At 37.3% G+C, this 22548-nt stretch overlaps 1 protein-coding gene across 3 annotated transcripts; it reads left to right on the forward strand.

Moving 5' to 3' along the window:
- The first annotated feature begins 1625 nt into the window (after nucleotides 1-1625).
- Nucleotides 1626-18311, forward strand: LOC117417904 (max-interacting protein 1-like). 3 transcript variants are annotated; one of them, XM_034030292.3, is made up of 6 exons: nucleotides 1632-2035; nucleotides 5253-5355; nucleotides 8366-8395; nucleotides 16626-16740; nucleotides 17624-17795; nucleotides 18136-18311. In XM_034030292.3, exons 1-6 carry the CDS (start codon nucleotides 1807-1809, stop codon nucleotides 18297-18299), a joined length of 813 nt encoding a protein of 270 aa, XP_033886183.1. In that variant the 5' UTR covers nucleotides 1632-1806; the 3' UTR covers nucleotides 18300-18311. The 3 variants fall into 3 exon arrangements, with proteins under 3 accessions (XP_058841274.1, XP_033886183.1, XP_033886184.1); XM_034030293.2 differs by lacking the exon at nucleotides 1632-2035 and adding an exon at nucleotides 4421-4820; XM_058985291.1 differs by lacking the exon at nucleotides 8366-8395 and having other exon boundaries at nucleotides 1626-2035.
- The last annotated feature ends 4237 nt before the right edge of the window (nucleotides 18312-22548 follow it).

Genomic DNA, 22548 nt, shown 5'->3' on the forward strand with positions numbered 1-22548 from the left:
CTCTAGCTTCTTTCTTCTGTTTCATCAGGGTTGTTTTATTTCTGTCTCAATGATCCTCCTGTGTAATGAACTTCCAAAGCTTTCTGTGAACTGTACATCACACACCAAAGCCTGGTTCATTTGCCTTTGATGTGGCAGAGACTGGAAGTGAACTGCACTATTCGCTCGACACGTGAATGGGTAAAGAAAAAATCATCCTGCTGGGAAAGTCAAGAGGCCTTTAGAAAGTGCCCCTGCGGATCAGTGTGCCATTCTGTTTACTCTGTTTGGGTCTCTGTTCATAAAAATAGGATCTCTGGGAGTTCCAGTTGTGTGTTGGTGTCTCCTCCAAATGTAGTACTTCATTTTACCAGGTCTGGATCCCTTGGCTCAATTCCCATAGTAATCCATGAGACAAGATTGCACAACCCTCCAAATTGTAAAAAGAGACATAGTCATTTTAACACTGTGATCTTAAATGCAACACAATAAGAGTTTTTGTCTGTATCTCTATCCTGCAAGCAAATTATACGATAGATAGGTATGGATAAAAATATGATGTATAGATTTAAAACTGTTGCTCCCCAGAGCTTTGCTGTGGATGCATGCTCAGGGTTCAGACTGCATTGCAACCACATTTCTAGATAGAATAATGCAAATCTCTACAGCTGTAGAGGGTGGGCTGAGTTTGTGGTTTATTCTGTTTGTTTAACAACATGCTACAGGCATTAAAAACAAAGGGTACATTTATAAAAATGACTTCCCAGCAGCAACCAGCTCCCATGTACCCTACTCAATAAATACCCTGTGTGTGTATATATATATATATATATATATATATATATATAGTGTTATGATATATTGTAGGATTGAAATGCTAAGCAAAAACAACAAACAAGCAATTCAACAAATGTGTACACAATGCATTACAAACAATGCACACTCATTTCCCGCTTCTATTACTGGAAAGGGCAACTCTTTAAAATATTGTCCCGTCGATTTTTTTTGGACAGCAGCAGAATACAAATACAGCTGAAAAACCAGTTCCATTAAAGTACCCCAGCTGTACCTGGTCACTGGAGAGACGAGACAGGTCTCCTAACACTTGTCCTCAACGGGTATTTGAAGCCTAGCCTACAGTTAGTTTATAGTAAATGGCAGTCAGTACATATGACCTTTAATATTACAAGTATGGGAATTACTAAAAAATGAATCTAAATGATGGGCTTTGAGAATACTGCAACTTTACTACATGCATGTAATCTCCAAATAACCTAATCCATACAATCTATAGAAAAAAAAGCATTTCACAAATTATTATTATTATTATTATTATTATTATTATTATTATTATTATTATTATTAATAGTGTTTTAAAAAAAACCCTATGGATTACTTGATTTTGAAAGTTCGCTTTTCAATGTGTGTTTATTGCAGTTCGGGTTCTTGTGTTGCTAAGGCAGCCTTGTAGAATCAGTGTGTCAAGCGTCTGCTGATTTGATACATTTCTTTATTGTTTGTAGAGATAGGCAGCGCTGCGCGCCCACTCTTGGTACTGGATCTAATGCTTGTTAATCAGATCGGGGCGGTAAATGACTTTCAGAGGCGCCAATGCCCGTTCTATCCATTGACTCAAACGGGGAGGGCTTGGGTTTAAACCACGGGCATTAGGACCTTGGGGATACCCTCAGGTCCTTCGCTCATTCATTCACTGACTTCACACAAAAAAAGCACCAGACGAGGACAGAACAGCAGTAGACCAAAGATTTACTTTAACAATTCCTTATTTATTTATTTATTTGTTTGTTTGTTTAAAAAAGAAAAAGCATGGTTAGACGTGAAAGGCGAAGGACTGAGCAACAAACTGACGATGTTTTCTCGGAGTCGGACACTTCAATGGATCAGCAAGATTTGACCGAAGTGTCTTGCTGTCCTTTTAATAGCATCGTACGCAGCGATGACTCTGCTTTGGACCAGATAGACACTTTCTTAAGAAATGTGCAAGTTCTGCTGAAGGCAGCCAATTACATAGAAAGGAATGAGAAGCCAAGTGGAAGTAAGTGTTGAATATTACTACTGAATAAATAAAGCGAATAAAGAAACAGAGAAAGGTACACACCTCCAACTTCACACAGACAACAAAGGAATTAGTTGGAAAATTAACTGCTGAATTCGTCTACTTCCAGTCAAGAGACATATGCTTATTTTAAGCATGTATGTTTTGTTTAACTGTATTATATACAACGTAGAAACGGTAGGGAACAGTTTATTTAACGTATAAGGTTTAGGCTAATGATTTTGTTTTGATGTTCGTATGCATGCTGTCAGAATAAATTAGCAAATTGACTTCAAGTAAGAGTGTGTGATTCAACATATCATGCGTGAAAATAACTATTGTTTTATGTTAATTAATCAATGCACAAGTCCCGTTGACAGCAGAGGGCACGCTAATGAATGCTATGATTGCAGTAATCTCAAATAATACCCTCTTTATACACTACAGTGCAACTTCAATTAGTTGTTTTTAAAAATAAGTAATTGTGATTTGTTTGTTCACATTTTGTTTTCAAAATTTAACTTAAAACAGATAATCAAATCAATAGCCTATGTAAATCTAACCGTAGTAATGCCTATCACACGTGGACATTTTGATTAATTAAAATGCACGTACTGTATTTCTTTCTAAATCTATGGAGAAAAACATAACTGATTTTTTTTTTTTTTTTTTGCATATACACTATACACATATTTTTATGTGATGCAAGCAGTTAATACAAACTATGAATTCAACGCATAGATCGTTACATCAGCGGACACAAGTTTAAGTGAAGAGATCCCTATCAGTCAAGCAGAAGCGTCGTAAATGTAATGTGGAGATGGTAGTGCAGTCGTGACCTACCGTGGTAAACTGAGGTCTCGATTATACTCACCGAGCAATGCATTCGTACTGTTCACAACTAATAAATAATAATAATAATAATAATAATAATAATAATAATAATAATAATAATAATAATAAAACAGTCTGTAAATCACATGCCATGCATATGGTACTGTTATCTCCTCCTTAATGATTTATATACTAGGAGGAAAACAGCACCGTGCTAATGTGTAATTGTGTTTCTTTGTTGACAGTGTTCACTTACTCATTTAAAATGTAATAATATCTTAGTGTTTTCATGCTGCGTTATTTTAGGCCTAAACAGAATCCCTTGCTGTATTATATATTATCCTTAAACTAGACTGCATTGTGTTTTATGTATGCACAGCATAGCCTTCGTACATAAAGCAGACGTGTTTTATGCAAGTGTCACATTTTACATGACAAACACAGTGACGCTAGTGTTTAATTCAGTTTTACAATTTCGTTTTTTATCAGTCGTAACATCCAGGTTTCATTATAACAACCTAACAAAACCAATACCACTCTGCACCATACACTAGTTACTAAGCAACAACAGACCTCCCTTCCTGGTCCCAGCAGGAGTCTCACATGGTTTCCACATGGAAACAAACCAGTCTATGCTGATTGGTCAAAGTAGGGGTCACGGGACCTTCTTACCAAGGCTCTTCTCCAATCATTCTCGTCTTATACTTTTACGTCATTTGTTGCTGGGCCGGGCTTTTACAGACTGGGGCAACGTGTGGTTCCTGGAAACTACAGGGCAATGGTCGTCATGCCTTTCTTAAAGGAAACCGTAGCGCAGAACACTGGCGTGCAGGTTTAGGGACATGCTGTCAGACCTGTAGTGTGTGTGTGTGTGTGTGTGTGTGTGTGTGTGTGTGTGTGTGTGTGTGTGTGTGTGTGTGTGTGTTTTTAGGGTCACAGGCCCATTTTGCAGGCGCTACACTGTAAATTATTATTATTATTATTATTATTATTATTATTATTATTATTATTATTATTGTAACCCAGATATATTCAATATAATATGTACATAGCTGTGTCAGGTTAAGGGTTATGTTAAAACTATATCTGTTCTTTACTGATGCAATATGTTGAGCATTGTTTGGCACACAGAATCTGTGGGGTTTTTTCTATTGATATAAGTTTATCAGGGGACAAAGTAGTTTGAGTGATCGATGAACTTCTGTGGGTATTGTTGTCTGTTTTCTTTAGAGACACGGGAAAGTGCTGTATCTAGGGTATTTCCGCCCAGTCTTTATCTTTGTACACATAAGCATCCTGAGATGAGTATACAGTCATACCAATCCTCTTGACTTTAGACGTTTCCCAATAATGAATTCCCAAGTATGTTCAGTGCCACATATACTGTTAAAGGGATAAACACACATATCTGTACAGTACATTTAAAAACGTGCGCGCAGTTCAGACTGTCTCTTTAAAAGAGTGGGTAAAAGAACGTCAAGTCCCAGAGAGCATTGCGGGCGAGCTTCACGAGTCTCCGCCCCTCCGTTAGGAAGCCAGGTAAACAAGCCGGGGGAGGAGCAGAGACTGGCAGAAGGGATTAGAGGCTTTGGGCTTTTGTGGGGTTTTTTTAATAACATTTATATACATTTTATAGCATTTCTAAATATCTTTTATTTAGTATTTTTTTGTAGTACTTTTGGAAGCCTAAACTACTCCAGTTTGATCCTTCTTCTTTTTAAAACACTGAAGCAATATCATAAATACGTGTACTTGACAACAAAAAACTATATAAAAAAGGACCGAATTACTAAGCAATATCAAAGGCAATTGATATTGCATTTATTGTTAGCAGTAAGGACCGGAGTTATTCTTTTTTTTAATATTTGGGAAATAAGAATGACAGCAGTGCAGTTTATTAATATCCAGAGGTTGCTGGAAGCTGCAGAATATTTAGAGAGAAGGGAGAGAGGTACGTAATGAAAGCAAAAACATTACGTTTTATTTAAAAACTAGTGGCGTTTATTTTTTTAATACTTTTGTATAAATTATACATATTTATTTAAACTATTCTTTGAAATTCGAATTTCAAATTTCAGTTATGAAATCGATAGGTGTAATAATTTGCTATAAATATTCAGGCGCGGAGGTGAATATTTTTTTTTTAATATGTATTATGTAGATTACGGTATAAAGTAAACACACACATATTTTCAACAATACATTCAACCGTTTATTTGGGGTCATACGATTGAAGAGTTCATTTACATCGTATAGATCTTAGAAGCTACCACAAACGCCATGTTGTTTTTTTATTTTTTTTTTATGTGTTTATATGCTGTTAATAACTATCCAACTGTCAGTATTTTGTCACTTAATTTGTACGCTTTTTTCCCCCTTCCAGAATGCGAACACGGATATGCATCGACATGTCAATCTGGCCAGAACTCAAACTATCAAAGACAACGAAAATTCAGGAATAAAAAAACTAGCAGCAATGACAACAGGTAAGCAAACGTCATCTAATATAAAGTAGTGTTTATTTATGTATTTTCGTGTGTGTTTATTTATTTTGAAATGTTATTATGGTGTTAGGTACAGGAACCATTGGCGAAATGTCGTGGTAAATAGGAAACCATTTGTTTTCAAGTGTTATTGCACCCGTTTTTGATAAATAATAATAATTGTACACTATTTCCACATACACACGTTTCCTAATTGGATTTATTACGAAAGGGATCACGACAATGTTAAACCATGTGGTTTTTATTGATACAAGAATGCTTTCGTGAATTATGTTGATTTCAGGTTGTTGTTATTATTATTATTATTATTATTATTATTATTATTATTACGCTGTTCAACAAATTATGTTTCAGTTTGCTTTAGGAGAGGGGAACCCTATCTCTAGCCTGAGCTCTCAGCTGATTGTCAAACCGACTGCAGCGTGGAGGATTTGAGCGGTGTGCAATTTACTACCCCTTTAACATTATTTTAATTGTATCAGCAACATTATGGGTGCTTATGTGTTTCTAGAAGTTAATGCATCGTAACATTAGCCCTAAGCAAAGCTGTTCATTTGGTGACAGATCGAGACTGAAAGTACGTTAAATGCTGTATTTAATTGTATACTTTTATTTTGAAATGTCCTTATTGGCAACTACTATAAACATTCGAAGACGGCTTGTTTCTCATTCTCTGTTTTTATTAGCCTGATTATTATTATTATTATTATTATTATTATTATTATTATTATTATTATTATTAGTGTACAAATAAATGTAAGCAGTAAGTACTAGAAACAGAGCAATTTAGAAAAGATCACTCATACTAGTTCCTGTTATATTTCACGTCTCAGTGAGTGTCCATTTATGGTCAAAGTGATTATTCCTGTCCTCTGATAGAACATTGAAGGATGATACTCCAAGCGTATAACTTGGAAAAAATCATGGTTTATTATTTTTTTTTAATAAATGTTTGCTTTCAGCTGTTGCAAATGATATGGACTGCATACGCTTGATGTTATTTGCGACTGTGACAATCTTTATCATATTAGATTAGAATATGAATAGTTACCCCCATTTTAAACAATATGTTTCCTCTGAAGGAAAAAAACTAGTCGATCAATAATTCAGTATAATTACTTTGATAAGAGCCCTTGCCTGCTGGGACCATGAAGATTAGGAAAGACAGGTGTTAGACAACACAGTGACACAACAGTGGGGTTCTACACCAGTACTTCTGTACTTTATTTCTGACATGTCTATCATGACACTCCCATTCATAACACACCCCTTTCTGTGAGGCTCTCTAAATTACACCTGCTTTATGAGTGCAAGTGCCCTAATTCTCGAACTACAATAAAAATGACACCTGTGTTTACCAGGCTGTGGTGTGCTGCTGAACTAAGAGGGGGCGGGCGGAGTAATAGACAATGCCCAAGTAAAAGCAAAATCAGGCATGGTTTATAATTTGGTGGTGACTGTGTTATTGTGACACTGATGGTACCTCTGTAAATGAATAATCCTTCCTTTCCCTCAGTTCTCCGATAGTTAACACATCCAGCGCCCTCAGTCCATTTCCTAACAAGAGGACAGTCTAAACAGTGACTAATTCGGTTAGGATAATCCTTCCTTTCCTTCGGTTCTCTGATAGTTAACACATCCAGCGCCCTCAGTCCATTTCCTAGCAAGAGGACAGTCTAAACAGTGACTAATTCGGTTAGGATAATCCTTCCTTTCCTTCGGTTCTCTGATAGTTAACACATCCAGCGCCCTCAGTCAATTTCCTAGCAAGAGGACAGTCTAAACAGTGACTAATTCGGTTGGTATACGGGTGATATGTGAGGTTTTAAACCCTATGAGGGAGCCACTGCACATGTGTGAGCACCTTAATTTAACCTGTCGTTTATTTATTGATTGATTTATTTGTTTATTTAGCAGAGGCCTTTATCCAAGGTGACTTACAGAGACTAGGGTGTCACTTACAACTACGTCTCACCCGAAAGACGGAGAACATGGAGGTTACGTGACTTGCTCAAGGTCACACAATGAGTCAGTGGCTGAGGTGGGATTTGAACCGGGGACCTCCTGGTTACAAGCCCCTTTTCTTTAACCACTGGACCACACAGCCTCCTTGTCGTTATTTCAGAGTAAAAAGAATAGTCAAATTACTGTATGTAATTGTGTCATAATGTTGCTAACAAGCACGTGGGATCTGGATTCTAAAATTATTTGTTTCTCAGAAAGGTTCAAATTGGTTCATTACTGTTAGTATTATATTAGTAGAAAATTGTTTCAGCCATTTTCAAGCAATTTAAAAAAAAACACATAATTAATAATAGCTGGCAATAAAGTGAAGTACTTGCATGCCACTGGAGCTGTTACCCCTGCTGCGAGTGTGGAACTACAGTTTATACAGAACCCAGCTATTTACCCCCCAGGAGTGCTTGTTGTCTTTCATAATGTTGCTATACAAAGGAGCTGTTGGGGGACCAGCTGATTCACTTTATATTATTAACACTACACTGGCTTGAGCAGACTTAAACAAGGCTGTTCTGTACAGTAAATCTAGGAGTGGTGCAGAGCCTGCTGCCTCAAATAGGTCAGAGGGTTTAAAAGCAGTAAAATGGGATGAGGTGGCTTCTTTAAAGGGGCAGCACAATGCAGCTTTATTTGTTTAAATGAACAAATCATATGGAAGAAATAAAATATATTACTGTAAGCAGCTAGAAAATAGCACACCATATAAAGAATGAGACTTCATTTAATGTAGTGCTCTGCTTTGCACTGAAATAATTGTAACTTCATTGTACGTCAGTGTCAACAACAACAATGTTTTTATTTCACTGAAAAGCATTGATGCAGCGTCAGACTGTGGTAGCATGTAGACTTTCTGGTGCTCTCCAATATTAGAGATCAGTAAGACAGAGCCACATCCTGAGTTTATTGTATAAAGCCTGCTCTTGTACTTTTCCAATACCTAGATATCTCTAATACCTATTTATTTTTCATGCAGGTCTACACACAACGAATTAGAAAAGAACAGGTGAGTGGATGTTGCAGCGATAACTATATTTTCTTAGGATGTTTGGTGACATTAATAAAGCTGGGCAAGGATACAATTTAGCAACATGATGATTTCCATTACATGAGAGTAGATGTTAAAACTTCATGCTGATTTGAACTCGGCTCTCGCCAAAAAAAAAAAAAAAAAGGTTTATTGGTTTGTTTGTATCTGTTGTACTTATTAAGCAGCAACAGCCTATTTGAACTGAAAGTAAGATGTGTTCTAGATATACAGCTAATCTGTATGCCATTGCCTTTTTACCCTGAATCCCTAAACTGTGATTGGGTCATGCCATCGTTACTTAGGTTTCATGTTCCAAAGGTATCAGTGCCAGCTGGAAGTGAAACTAGCAGGCTGACAATAGGCAAAGGTATTTTTATTGTGTGGTATTAGGGAACCACCGTTCAGGTCAGATTAGTTTTAACATGTGGTTTTATTTTCACTTCAGTGTCTTGTTTTTCTTATTGTATCTTTTAATGCCCTGACAAAGGGGATTCTTTCAAATAAATCTACTGTAGGAGAATAGAATAAAATCTGACTTGCATTTATTTTACTTGGGACAGTAATTGTAGTCGTTGGTGGAATACGTTTTCAGTTGTACTGCAGGTTGTGATAGACTTTCACAATGGAGAAAACATCCTGAGTGTCCCCTTATTAAAACAAAAAGGAACAGTTTACTTCAGAAACAATATTTCTGACTGTATAGATCTGCTGCAATTAGAACAGACTTATCAGGCTATCTCTCTTTCCATATTTCCTTAAACATGCTTGTCAGGGATGGCTGGGTGGTGATGTCACAGACCAGGATGTAAACATGCAGACACAGTATTGCGGGTGAAGCGCTGGGCGCGGGTTTATTAAATAAATCAAACAAACAAACAGAAACACACAAAACAAACGGCACGATGGCCAAACCAAATATACATATATAAACAAGTATCGTGTAGCGATATGCTTTTGGTAAATTTTCTCTTTGCAATATCAGCGTTTAAACGTTTAAACCATATTTATATACACACACTTTATATTACATTCAGATACTGACAGCCCTGGTTAGTATTTTCTAAGCAAATAACGTTTTAACATTGCAAAGATTTAACTACAGAGTAAAAATAAATAAATAAATAAATAAATAAATAAAACACCTACACATCAAAGTATATATCGAAAGTTTATATTTATGGTTGTAATTAAAGTTGCTAGTGAAGATATAACTTTATACTATATACATATTGAACACATTTTCGGATAACAGGAACCTATTGCATTTTTTTGTATTTTTTTTTTTTTTTTTTTTGTTATAAGTAACTTTGCCCCAAATTATATGGTTTAAAAAAATACTTAAATAAAAAGAGATGAACATCACCCACTGTACAGCACGAAAGCGAGTTGTGCTTACAATTGAAAAAAAGTTGGAAATACTTTCACTTCTGGAAAAGGGATCCACTCTCCTCTACATACTGTACTAGTGTACATAATCCTCCCTAACATTGCCACGTCCTGTTTTAAGTGCCAAATTAACACACAATCAAGTAATATATTAAGTCATTAATATAATGTTTGCCTTCTTGTACAGTTAATTGTATATGGTCAAGTATTACTAAATAACGTAAAGTATTCAAATTCACATATCCTCACAACTTTACATTAAATTGTAAAAAGAGATGCCTGGCCTACCTGTTTGAAATGTGACTCGGAGGTCCTTTACTTTAGTGCAGTAGTTCCAGCATACAAATAAAAACTGTACTAAACATAAACGGCTGTTCGGTCCAAAAGCTTACAGAATACTTACTGAAAAAAGTCTTCCACCTATGGGAAGATTGGGGAATGGGGTCCACGAGTCTGTGGTAATTGCAACTTTTATTCCCTTTGAAAGTTTTGTATGAACAGCTGCATCACGATTTTCTATTAGTTTTTCTACCCTCGCTGTTATTGTTTTATGGGTCGGCACAGTATTAGGATAATCTTACATCAATTTCAAAACTGCTGCATTCACGATTCACACACACACTGTCCTCAAAATCTATAGCAAATGTTGTTATGGATGTTTACTTTTTATTGCCATCAGTAACTCCATCCACAATAATTATGAATGTTTTCATTTAAAACTGTGAAGCATTGAACTTGTGTTTTTGTGATACGGCAATTTTGTTTGGCATAATCATTTACATACCACGGTTTTCTCATCTGTTCCTCAAAATACTTCCAAACATGGCTTCCTTTGTTTAGAGAGGCCATTTTAAATATAGAACAAATTCAGAAAAAAAATGCTTGTCATTAACGCTATTTAACCCCGCCATGGAATTGATACCATACCACGCCTACTACAGGCATAAACACATAAAATCATTCTCTTGTCGCCACCCTTTTTTCATGTTTTTTTTAAAGCAACAAAGACTTTTATGGACAATAAAGACACATAATTTGATCCAAAAGTCAGAATAGTCATATTCCTGTTAGTTTCTCTCGGTGTAACCTTTACTGTGGGATATCAGAAGATACTTTCAGCGGTCTTAGTTTAAGACAATGGTATTAAAAGTGTAGATGTCAAAATTATAATTACACTGACATCAGTTTAGAAGCAATCGGGTGTAAACCTATCAGCAACCCTTTCCTGTAGAGATAATCTCTAAATCTCAATCTCTGCTGCAGGAAGAGTGGACTGTCATTCTGTACCCGCCTTTTCCTTTAGCCATCAGTCTCCACACTCCCTAATCTTGAGGTACTTCCTGGAATGACCAAACCAATCCAGGGCAAAAAAATAAAATAATAATAATAATAATAATAATAATAATAATAATAATAATAATAATAATAATAATAATAATAAATTGGTATGGATGAGAAAGGCCATGGGACAGGAATGGGGGATAAAACTGATACTTTATTCATTTTGTGGATTTCCCTCGAAGGAGATTTCTCTTAACTTTATTATTATTATAACTTTATTGATATTCAGGCAGTGTGACCAGTTACATGAAACTGGAACTATTTGTTCTGTACAATGTGACGCCTCGTAAGCTTTTCTTGGCTCTGAAAAGCTGTTTATTGGATTGTTGGTTGATAAAGCGCATGTCAGCACGTTTCTCCAGTGCTGACCAGAGCTAATCCAGCCTGAGTAGCTAGCGTGAGAATCAGAGATCACAGAGAGAGAGGTTCTGTATTAGGGGTCATTGCTGATCACTGAGAAAACAATTGAAATGGATAAACTGAAATTCACAAAGGCACACACAGCTATATATAGGCTATGCATGCTCATACACGCAGATATTGAGATAAACAAATAGAGCTTTTCTTTAAAAAAAAGGCTCAAACCACGTACTGAAAAAAGGCCTTCTGTCAATTGATATTTGCAAACTATTTACTGTCCTTGCGTATTAATGTGCTTTGAAACAGTGCTTTTAAAAGGGTTGAATCTCTGCTGCATAGGGGAGGAAAATTAGTCTGTGTTGTGTTTTGTTTTTTGTGAGCACTGACTGCCATTTTTTCTGTGGTTTGCAGTGAGACCAGTAGTGACCAGTTTTAGAGTGCTGTTACTTATTAGTTTTTACATTTACATTTATTTCCCATCAGTTTTTACAAGCACATACCTTTTCTTTAGAAAAACGTAGTTTTATTGACAAGCACTTTGAACATTCATGCTCGTTTTCAGAAGTACTGTTCCCATTATGGGAAACTCCTGAGCAATACCCCTAATCCTTTGTGCATTGCCACGGGAAGCCTGATTGTGGCCTTTGTTCTTGTAAAGGGTTACGTGAGTGAAAGCTTGGGGTCTGCACTCCAGTAGATTAAAGCCGCTGCACGTGTCGGTTAATCCATGTGTTAGTGACGGGGCGCAGTGGGTTGTGCTCCCACACAGCTGTCGATGCTTCGGCACAGTCTGCATTGAAAACCGCCTTTCTAGTTCCATTTGTAGTCACTGACGCACATCACTGGCAATGCACTTTCCTTTGCAAAGGGTGGAGTAAAAAGCATGGTATTGATGCATGATGTGGCACTCTTATGGCCTGGGGAAACTACACCATAGCACTTATTGTTTGGACTGGGCTAAAGGACTAGGGTGTTAAACCTTAAATGACATTTTTAAAAACTTAATGCTCAACAATAGTACCCTTAAAGGGTCTTTTTACTGTGATTAACATCTAGCTAGTGTGTGCTAATGGCCCATTTAGTTAATTTAGGCTGTCACGGTGCAAAGTTGCACTTGGGGAAATGCATACTGTAGAAGTAAGGGAGAATATTGTATTGTATTCCACAGTACCCCTTGGACAGGGGATCGGGGGTGGAGGTATTAATCTGTCTAGTCTGTGGTTTCTGGGGAACTATGAGCTAATCATGTGACCACTTAACCACAGGGCTGTATCATGTGGGAGTGTTGGGGCTTCACCACAAAAATCACACAAGGAACTTCAGTCTGCCGAGAAACAGACAAAAACAACACTCCAATTGTTCTTCTAATGCCTGAATTACAGGCCTCTACAAATACTGCCCAAAATAATCTTTATGTATGTATATACATGGGGAACACCTAAATGTTGAGTACTGTACAGTGGAAACACAACAGGGCAGCAGTGTGGAGTAGTGGTTAGGGCTCTGGACTCTTGACCGGAGGGTCGTGGGTTCAATCCCAGGTGGGGGACACTGCTGCTGTACCCTTGAGCAAGGTACTTTACCTAGATTGCTCCAGTAAAAACCCAACTGTATGAATGGGTAATTGTATGTAAAATAATGTAATTGTATGTAAAAATAATGTGATATCTTGTAACAATTGTAAGTCACTCTGGATAAGGGTGTCTGCTAATAAATAAATAATAATTTGTAGTATAAGAACGGTAATGACACTGAAAATATTTAATTAGGCTAGTTGTCATGCATTCATTATTATTGGAGGGGCAACAGTTGTTTTGAAGCGTGGCAATTTAAAATGTCTTTAGGGGATTAAAATGTATCTGGTGAAGAGAATTTGCACATGTTCCGAAACACTGTCACATCCAGCACAGTTAAGTCTTTTGACAAAATAAAGACATGCATCCCTGAATTTGTGTGTGGTTGTGGGTAACTTAATCTTCAGGTTTTCTGTCTGTTAATAGCATTTTGTTCAACCTGCTGTTTAAAAATGATATATACCAGAGGCAAGTTTTGAAGAAAATTATACCTTTTCTATGGGGAAGTGCTGATACGAGTTTCCAAAGTGCACACTGAGCCTAATTACTAGAGTCTCGCATACCTACATGTTTATGAGCAACAAACTGATTTATTACAGGGCGCTCTCTAATTATTGTGTCCTGATCTTTAACCTTAACAGAAACAGTTGGAGACACTTCAGTGTGGTGGAAACATCTTATTGGATGTATCAGCACTGCTGAATAGTCTACAGACATGCATGTAGTGTAAGCAGCAATCCTGGTAGTTTTAGAATAATTGAACAGAAACGTTGTGCAGCGCTTATCATTTTATCAGATGCTGGTCCTGAAACACGTCTGCTTTAAATATTGACCTTAGCCAAGCCGCAGTCAACACAACCCTCAGGGATCACGTACAGGGTTGAAGTTCTTTGCACTTCTAGTTTGACGTTTAACCCTTTTATGCATGAAAATAGCTGCAAAAAAAAGTCGTTTTGAACACAGAATAAATGTATTTTTTATTGAAAATGTTAAAAACATGTTCCCATTTCTTTATATGGGAAAAATGACATCCTCATATGAGGTCATCGTGCATTTTACGTCTTCCATATGACCCCATATAAAAACTAGAAGAGAGTTTTGTTTTTGTACCTGCAGTGCATGAAAGGGTTAAGCAAAGCACATGCTGCCAGTTTAACTTTAGCGTATTCCTGTTTATTTGAAGTTACCGGACAGTGTGATTGCAATGTTGAAGTTAAAGTTGATTTCCAGTCAGAAATGGCGCAGCTAAATGAGGGCAGGCAGTCTGGAATTGTTTGCAATGGGCACAGAGAGTGCTTGGCTGAGGTCTCTGCACTGCTGAGTTGCTGTGTCCACAGGGCAGCATGTGACCGGAGAGCTCTGAGCCAGGGGACTGTGGAACCACAATACCCAAGCACAACAGCAGGAGCAACCCTGCGGGACCTGCCAGGGAAAAGCAAGAGGAAGCCTTTTCTGTTGGGGAGGTCATGTTTATACTGCAGAGTGCAGGAAAAGGCTTTTCTTTTAATGAATAAAACAAGACTGTACTAGGGATTTCATTGTGCCAGAAAATAACAATTCGAGAGGCATTTCTGGGATTCTATAAATGCTGTAATATTGTGAACCTCCTCTTCCACTGAAAACGCTTTGAAACAGCTAAAACGAAGAGCCCCTGTGACTAAAAGTTGGTCAGAGTTGCTAGAGGGCAAGAAGCAGTAGCCTATACTAGGTAAAAAAAAAAAAAAAACATTTAGGATAATTACTTTAATCAGTGTAAATACTCAAGCAAGAATACAAACAAAATGCTATGCCCGTTTAGTAAAATAAAATAAACATTAACAGCACACTTAACCACAACACACATGTTTAGACTCCTAGGATATTTCATATTGCATTACAGGGCTTCTCTATATTTTATTCTTCTGCTGATTGTGGTCTTTCTCACTCTTCCACTCTGGAAAAGAGCTTCATTTCATGGGATGTAAGCACATACTGTAGTAAGCTTGTGCTCCACTATGGGTGCTGACCCTCAAATACAATGTTATCTGCTTTCTTGCAGCTAAAACTCCTTTCCAGACAAAGGGCATAGGGAACATGCCAGCTATTTGTTATGTAACCACTACAGTAAGAGCAGATACACACACCTACATACAGTGAAGCCACCCTTCCTTGTTCTTTTTGGCTCCACAGAGAATAACAGCTCGCAGTTCTCTATATGTGATGTTTTAGAGCCTTTAAGAAGTGTGTAGCTGTCTGTACACAGAGAGTTCCCATGTGGTACCTTATAGCACAGGTTAAAAAACAAACTGCTTGTATCATGTCATCTATTTTACAATTTAGTTTAGCAAGATTGTGGTGACTCAATTCCTGCTTGCCTGTAAGCATTCAGGATTCCTGTTTCCTTGGTGACCCCCTTTAACTGGCTTTGGTCTCTGAGGCGACTGGGGGTTTGGGTAATTGTATTTAATATGTGCTGTACTGTAACTAGAATTGATGGATGAAGCCTGCAGAGCTTGCATCAACCAAGTAGGATTAATCAGTACATACACTGCACCGTTGATCTGCGTGACTCTCCCACTCACCCATTCACAAAAGGCTCACTTGTAACTTGCTTTAAAAGCAGTTCATAAAACTTGATTGGGCCTTGTAATAATGCCCCGCCATCATTCATCACACAACTTGGGGGGGTATTTAGTGCTCCTCTGTTTATATTATGCAACTGTTGATGTAGCACAATATTATTGTTTCTTTATACAAATAAAATCACATTTAAACAAGGGTACAGCGTGAACCTTTTTCCTCGGCTCTGAAGGAGTAAAGGGTTGGAGGGTCTCTCTGTTGCAGTATAGTTAGGAACAGATGTAAGCTTCAGTCAGTGTTCTGTTCCAGGGTACAGGTGCCAAAATATGAATAACCGTTGAAGCATTTAACTATGTGCATTTTCCCCTTGACAGGAAGGCTAACGGTGTTGAATAAACAGGCTGTGTGTGAGAAAGGAGTGAGCCTGGCTGTGAAACGCAGTGATCGGTCAACATTAGCAAGTGTGGGCTTGTAGAAAGCTGCAGCCTGTTCAGATAAGGGAGAGGCAGGTGACTAACTGACAATATGATTTGATTAAATTGTTTGCGACTGTACCAGGGAACCACCCGTTTAGATTTGGATCTCCTTTGCAAGGATGGACGTGGTAGACAATCATCAGCAAACCTTTCTATTCATTTTCATGTTTGTGCACATTGATCTACTACAGTAAATAAGGGCTGATTTTAGGTAGTGGCAAGGACATGTTTATATAAAAGGCATGATTGGTTAAACCCTGAACAAATATGGTTAGCTTTAAAATATTTAGCTGTATCATAATTAAATTCTGTCATCATATCTTCAATATCTTCATATCTTCGTACAGATTAGTGTCAGTTTTCAAATGATTGTGAGTAATATTTAAGGGATTACTTTTGTACTTGTTTCCAGTTGGTTATTCTTGCGCGTCTCTATGTAAACCTGATCAGAGACACATAGAAACACTGCCTGTGTATGCTTACAGTCATTATTTCTATTTCTCTTTTCAGACGAGCACACCTCCGACTGTGTTTGGAGCGACTTAAGGCACTTATACCACTGGGACCAGACTGCAACAGGCACACAACACTGGGGTTACTCAACAAAGCCAAAGCACATATTAAGGTATGAACTTGTTATAATAACCTTAAAGATAACACATGTAAGCATAGAATGAGGACATTCCTGACCTTATCAGCACAACTCATGATGAGGATCAACCCAGCTATATGTTTGTGGCTAAAGGAACATATTGACGCAGCATGCATTATGAAGAAGTAGTTACTGTATTTGCCAGTACCATACCTGTTTCAGTTTCATTTCAATAGCTTCACTTGGCTTCTAAATCAATAAAAGGTTATTTATACTGTAGCCAAAAATTCTTTGGAGACTGTGTGGTCCAGTGGTTAAAGAAACAGGCTTGTAACCAGTTCAAATCCCAGCTCAGCCACTGAGTCATTGTGTGACCCTGAGCAAGTCACTTTAACCTCTTTGTGCTCTGTCTTTCGGGTGGGACGTTGTTGTAAGTGACTCTGCATCTGATGCATAGTTCACACACTCTAGTCTCGTATCTTGTAAAGCGCTTTGCGATGGTGGTCCACTATGAAAGACGCTATATAAAGATTATTATTATTATTGTGTCTTTAGATAACAAAACTGGAATAATGATATACCCACATACTGTAAAACAGGAAATATCTTTATCAACTTCATTTTGCAGATGTGTCACTGTGGACATATTTACAGCAACACATGTAAACTACACATACACTGTACATAAACTGAACTGAGTAATTATGCTAATTTTGAGGCATGTATATTTTGCAGATTCTTAATAAAATTGAAAAAATATTTATTGCCAGCAAACTTTTCATGTTTTACTGTACCTTTTATAAGTAAGAGAAAACAAAAGGCTCCAGCTATTTACAGGACAAGATAAATGCTTGTGCGTGTGTCCTTTTGCAGAGCCGCTGAGATGTCGGTTAGCTGAGTATTGCTTCTCTTGCAGAAACTTGAAGAGACTGAGCGTAGGAGTGAGTACCAGCTGGAGACCCTGCAGCGGAAGCAGCGGCACTTACAGAGACAGCTGGAGCAGCTCCGGGGGATCCAGGACGGGGAACGGATACACGTGGACAGCCTGGGCTCTACCCTGTGCTCTGACCACTCCGATTCAGATCGAGGTACGCTCCTGACCGCTAACGCTTACTGAGGTCACACTGGCACATAACATTCGTTCTATAGTGTTTCTGTACTGTGCTCCAACCTGATTTCACTATTTATTCATTCACCAATTAGATCGTGTTGACAGCAATTTTTGTGGTACAATCCAGCAGTTGTAAATTGTTAATTCCCAACCGTGGTTACTTCACTTTTATATGTTATGCATCATTGAGCTGTAGTTAGTTTGTTTTCTCTGAAAATAAGTAACGGAAACAGGCTGATTCTGTTTGTGTTACATGGGTGTGGTCCAAGTTTTGGTCCTGACAGTGTTTTTTCCCATGTCCCTGTGTGTTTGTGTAGAAGAGATTGAGGTGGACATGGAAAGCACAGAGTTCTCCCATGGAGAAATGGACAGTGTGAGCACAACCAGTACCAGCGACCTCGATGACCACAGCAGCCTGCAGAGCATGGCCAGTGATGAGGGCTACTCCAGTTGCAGCATTAAGCTTGCCTTCTCCACCTAGATGCCTGGAGCAGTGGGGGTGGGGGTGGGGGTGGGGGTGGGGGTGGGAGGGAGAGGCATTCACAGCACAGGGTTCTACGCACATCAGTACCCATGGGGTTGAGAACTTGAGTCTGCTTCATACTTGACAATTAGTAAAAGGGAAGGATGTAGGTTCTCCACTGCTTCAACCTTAAATGCAGATTAACAGGTTTACAGATACCCAACTAATTTAAAAACCTTTCCTGATGGGTTTATACATTAGATTCTGTTCCATTCCATCCCAACACCAAGTTAACTGCATTGAACTAAATATGAACACGTATGTGATATTTTATTTGAGATATTGCCATTGTCTCTGTATACGCTTATGATGCGACATCTAGTTTTGCCCCAGGGGTTCTGGTTTGGAAACAGGATAAAATAGACATTAATAATTGGGATCACTACTCAACTCGCCATATCATCATTTTCACGTGTGAACATTGTTAATGCACAGCAGTGCACCCCAAGTTGTGTGCAATCATCACGGCTCGGAGACTGAAATTGGTGCTACATTGCTTTCATGTGCTAACAGCAGCCAAAAATGCAGACTAGATAGCTGCATGGCCTTTGCAATGTTATATGAAAACCAGCAAGGGGGAATGAAATGGTATCTGTTCATGTATGTGTGGGTATTGAGTAGGTGCAGCCAATAGAGCAGCTACTGCAAGTGCTACCCATGCCTCCAAAAGGCCATGCTCTTCTCGCAGTTTAAGACAGGAGTCTTGATCATTTTTGCTTTATTGAGGTCTATTTTAATGATGTAAACAGTAGCAGATCCAAATACTGCCCTTCATAATAAGCACACTGGTGATTTTGGATTATTTAAATGTCATCTTTTTAATATATTTAATGGAAAGAATAAAAAAAGTGAATAAGTTTCAGGGAAGCAGTAATAAGATCTGCCGTTATTTAGATCATTAAAATAAAAACCCTTTGTTTCTTCGATACAAATCGGTGTCTGTCCAACATCAATGTGAATTTGTTAGTTTATTAAAATTTAAAGTTATGAAATAATTCCTAAAAAGAAAAACTAGACATAACATAAATTTACATAAACTATCTTTACAAAGTTTTCATGGAGACATTTTGACCGCCATGTCATGTTTTTGTGTTTATTTGTTTTAAAACACATCATAGTGGTTTTCTACCATATGATGAGGACAGTTGGTTGGTTATCCAATGTTGTTCTGAAGAAGCTGATAGTACAGTGATCAAAACTTTGACAGTGACAACAAATTGCATTTCACCGGTTTTTAGGGACTTCTGTTTATAAAACGCTAAGTTTGAGTGGAACGTCTTTATCGTTTATTGTATTTACTAAGTGTAACAATATGACACTTTTTTTTAAACTGTGTTGAGCCAATAGTCGTGGTGAATGAGGGATGTTTGTTAGAAATGTTAAAACCTCAGGTTCGAGATCTCCTCACACCACCCCCCAGTCATTTTTTATAGATCAACAAATGTCAAACCTTTAATTTATGGTCGAGACCCGGCCAATGAGAATCGATTCAAAACCTTTGTTGTTCACATTTAATTTAATTACCCTCCACTCGAGATCAACAAGATTGAAAGTTAACTTATTGATGATTTTATTTGGTTGTATTTGTTGTGTTTTTTTTTGTTTTTTGTTTTTTTTCCCCCAATTCCAGTAGTGATTCCTTGTTTTTAGAATTGGAAGAGGGAGAAGTAAGTTAATAAACAAAAAGTCTAGTAGATTAGTCAAGTTGTGTTTTGGTATGTATTTTGATCCTTCATCACCTAAAATAACCTCCAGTAATAAACCCCTGTTTCAGTTGAACAGCAGACGTTCTCTTTGCAGTGCTTGTCAGGTGACTCTTAGATTGTCTCGAAAGATTAGTTAGCTTACTGTACTTTATCATCTAATCCAGCCATCCAGAGCTGAAGACTTGACTGAAATTCTGGCTTAATCAACACTCGGGTTTACACAACCTTTTGAGTACAAAGCAGCTGAGAATGTCTGACACAATGCAAATGTTTGGTGCTATTCAAACTACATTCAAAGCAGCACATGTTGGGAAATAACTACCTAGTACTGTGACGTTGCTGTACAAGAACATAGTCCTCATGTACATGTACAACAGATACTTTGAACACCTCTGGCCATTTGCAAGAAAAACAGGAGTTTTCAGACCCCTGATCATGTTCGTAAATAAGAAATCTAGAATGTTATATCTGATCCTATTAGCAGCTGTAAAGAAAATACAGCTTTTAACAACTACTGGTATCTGCTTTGCAGATTTATTTTCACACCCTGTATTACCCATTCTCTGCTAACAAAAAACAGTACCCTCAGTAAAGACTTGCGACTGCCTGGATTCCAGTAGGGCATTGGAGCACCAGAACATAAGCAGTCACGAAACAATTGGTTACACATTGTGCATCTGTTTTTGTTACATGCCAAAACCCCAAAACAGAATGCCAGGCAAATGCAGAGGGCTGTTTGCAAAAAACTGGTACCTAAAGGTGTTTTAAGACACCATCCCAGACCAAAGGGAAAAGGGATACAGGGCCTAGATCCTGCATTATAGGGACTGAAACTAGTTGCTGGATACAACTATGTGGGTCATTTTACTTGATAATGGGTTTGTCATGTTGATCTTTTAAATAAATGAAGATGTATAAAATAATTGTAGTACTGTAAAACCTCAGACTTATTATATTGTATTCACAATTACATTTGTATGAAAAGGCTTAATTTAATTTTTGATACAAAACATGTCAAATATGGCAACTTATATTATAGAGATGTATTGTTTCCAGCAGGCAGCTTTTAACAAAAAAAAAATAATAATAATAAATATTATTGGCAATGTGTTTTGTTTTTTGATATCTTACTATATGGTGCTGCACCATGGGAGTGCCCAGCTTATTTGCTAAGAATTTTACCAACCTCTGTATTTTAGATTATTTTTTCTAAAAACCACAGAGGAAGTCCCCAAATAAAGTTTGTACATCTAGTGTATTTGGTACTCTAAAAAGGATTTCAAATATACCCAAAACATTTCCAGGTGATCTAAACCCAAAGTCTGATTGGGGGGATGGAGGGGTAAGAAAAACCTAATAGTTTTTGTGTTAGAAGTTCCTTAACAAGGTCCAATTATATAATCTGTGCTATTTTCTAGCTTGTATTTGTTTGTTATTTAAAATAAAAAAAAAACAGTGTTGGATTTGTAACACAAAGACCACCTGATAAAAACACAATTTAAGACATTTCTAAGTTGATCTGGTAAATACTCTGTGCTGGCGTTTTATGTATTAAATTGTCTGCATGCTGCATATACGTAACCACTGAAATAAGCTATCACTTTGGAAACTAGTTTGAACGGTACAAACATGCTGACCAAATCTGAAACATCAGCTTGTGAATGCTGAGCATTCAGCCATGCTAACATGTAAACCCATTTGCAGAAGGAACTGTAAAATATGTCTGTTGCATGTAAATATGTACACTGTGCATACCTAATTTACACTCTCCTTCAACTCTTCCAATTGTAATGGCTGTTGTAAGAATACATTGTACTCCTTTGCCTTTTTATGTCAATTGTTCAATTTAACAGCTACCAAGTCCCTCTGTATCCAGATAAAAACATTTACAACTAAGGTTTTGCTGCTGGAATGACAATGCTGGCACCTGGAGGGATGAAGCCTAAAGTTTTTTTTGTTTTTTTTTTTCCTTTGAAAATAACATTACAATATGCAATTTTAGAACTGTTGCATTTCTTTTCAGATTGTAAGGGGTCTGTTTGTAAACAATGTCAAAAAGAAATATATATATATATATTAATTTTTTTTTTTTTTTTATGATTTCTTCTTCTGTATTACATATCAGGACAGCATCAAAGAAAGTTAGCCACCGATATGCATTTAGGGAGACGTAATTAATCCATTTGGTTTATCACCTTAGGATTTACCACAGCTTCAAGATGACTTTTCATTGCTTGTATACAGTTTTTTTTGCACTAATTCAACTTGATCAGATTCTGGACTGGAGCTGGACCAAGGATGTTTCCACTCAGTGTTACAATATTGAATCAAAACCAGTATGTATTGCACATTGAAATTAAAGACACAAACTGTCCTGTCCATCACTGTACTTTGAAACCCCAACTGGTATGTTCTATTAGGCGATTAGATGTCCTTTGATCAATACCCAAGAAAATGAAGTTCCATTAAAAACACACTAAGTGGACAAAAAAAAGACAAAA

This window comes from Acipenser ruthenus, chromosome 13 (genome assembly GCF_902713425.1).
Source record: "Acipenser ruthenus chromosome 13, fAciRut3.2 maternal haplotype, whole genome shotgun sequence".
NCBI classification, from domain to species: domain Eukaryota; kingdom Metazoa; phylum Chordata; class Actinopteri; order Acipenseriformes; family Acipenseridae; genus Acipenser; species Acipenser ruthenus.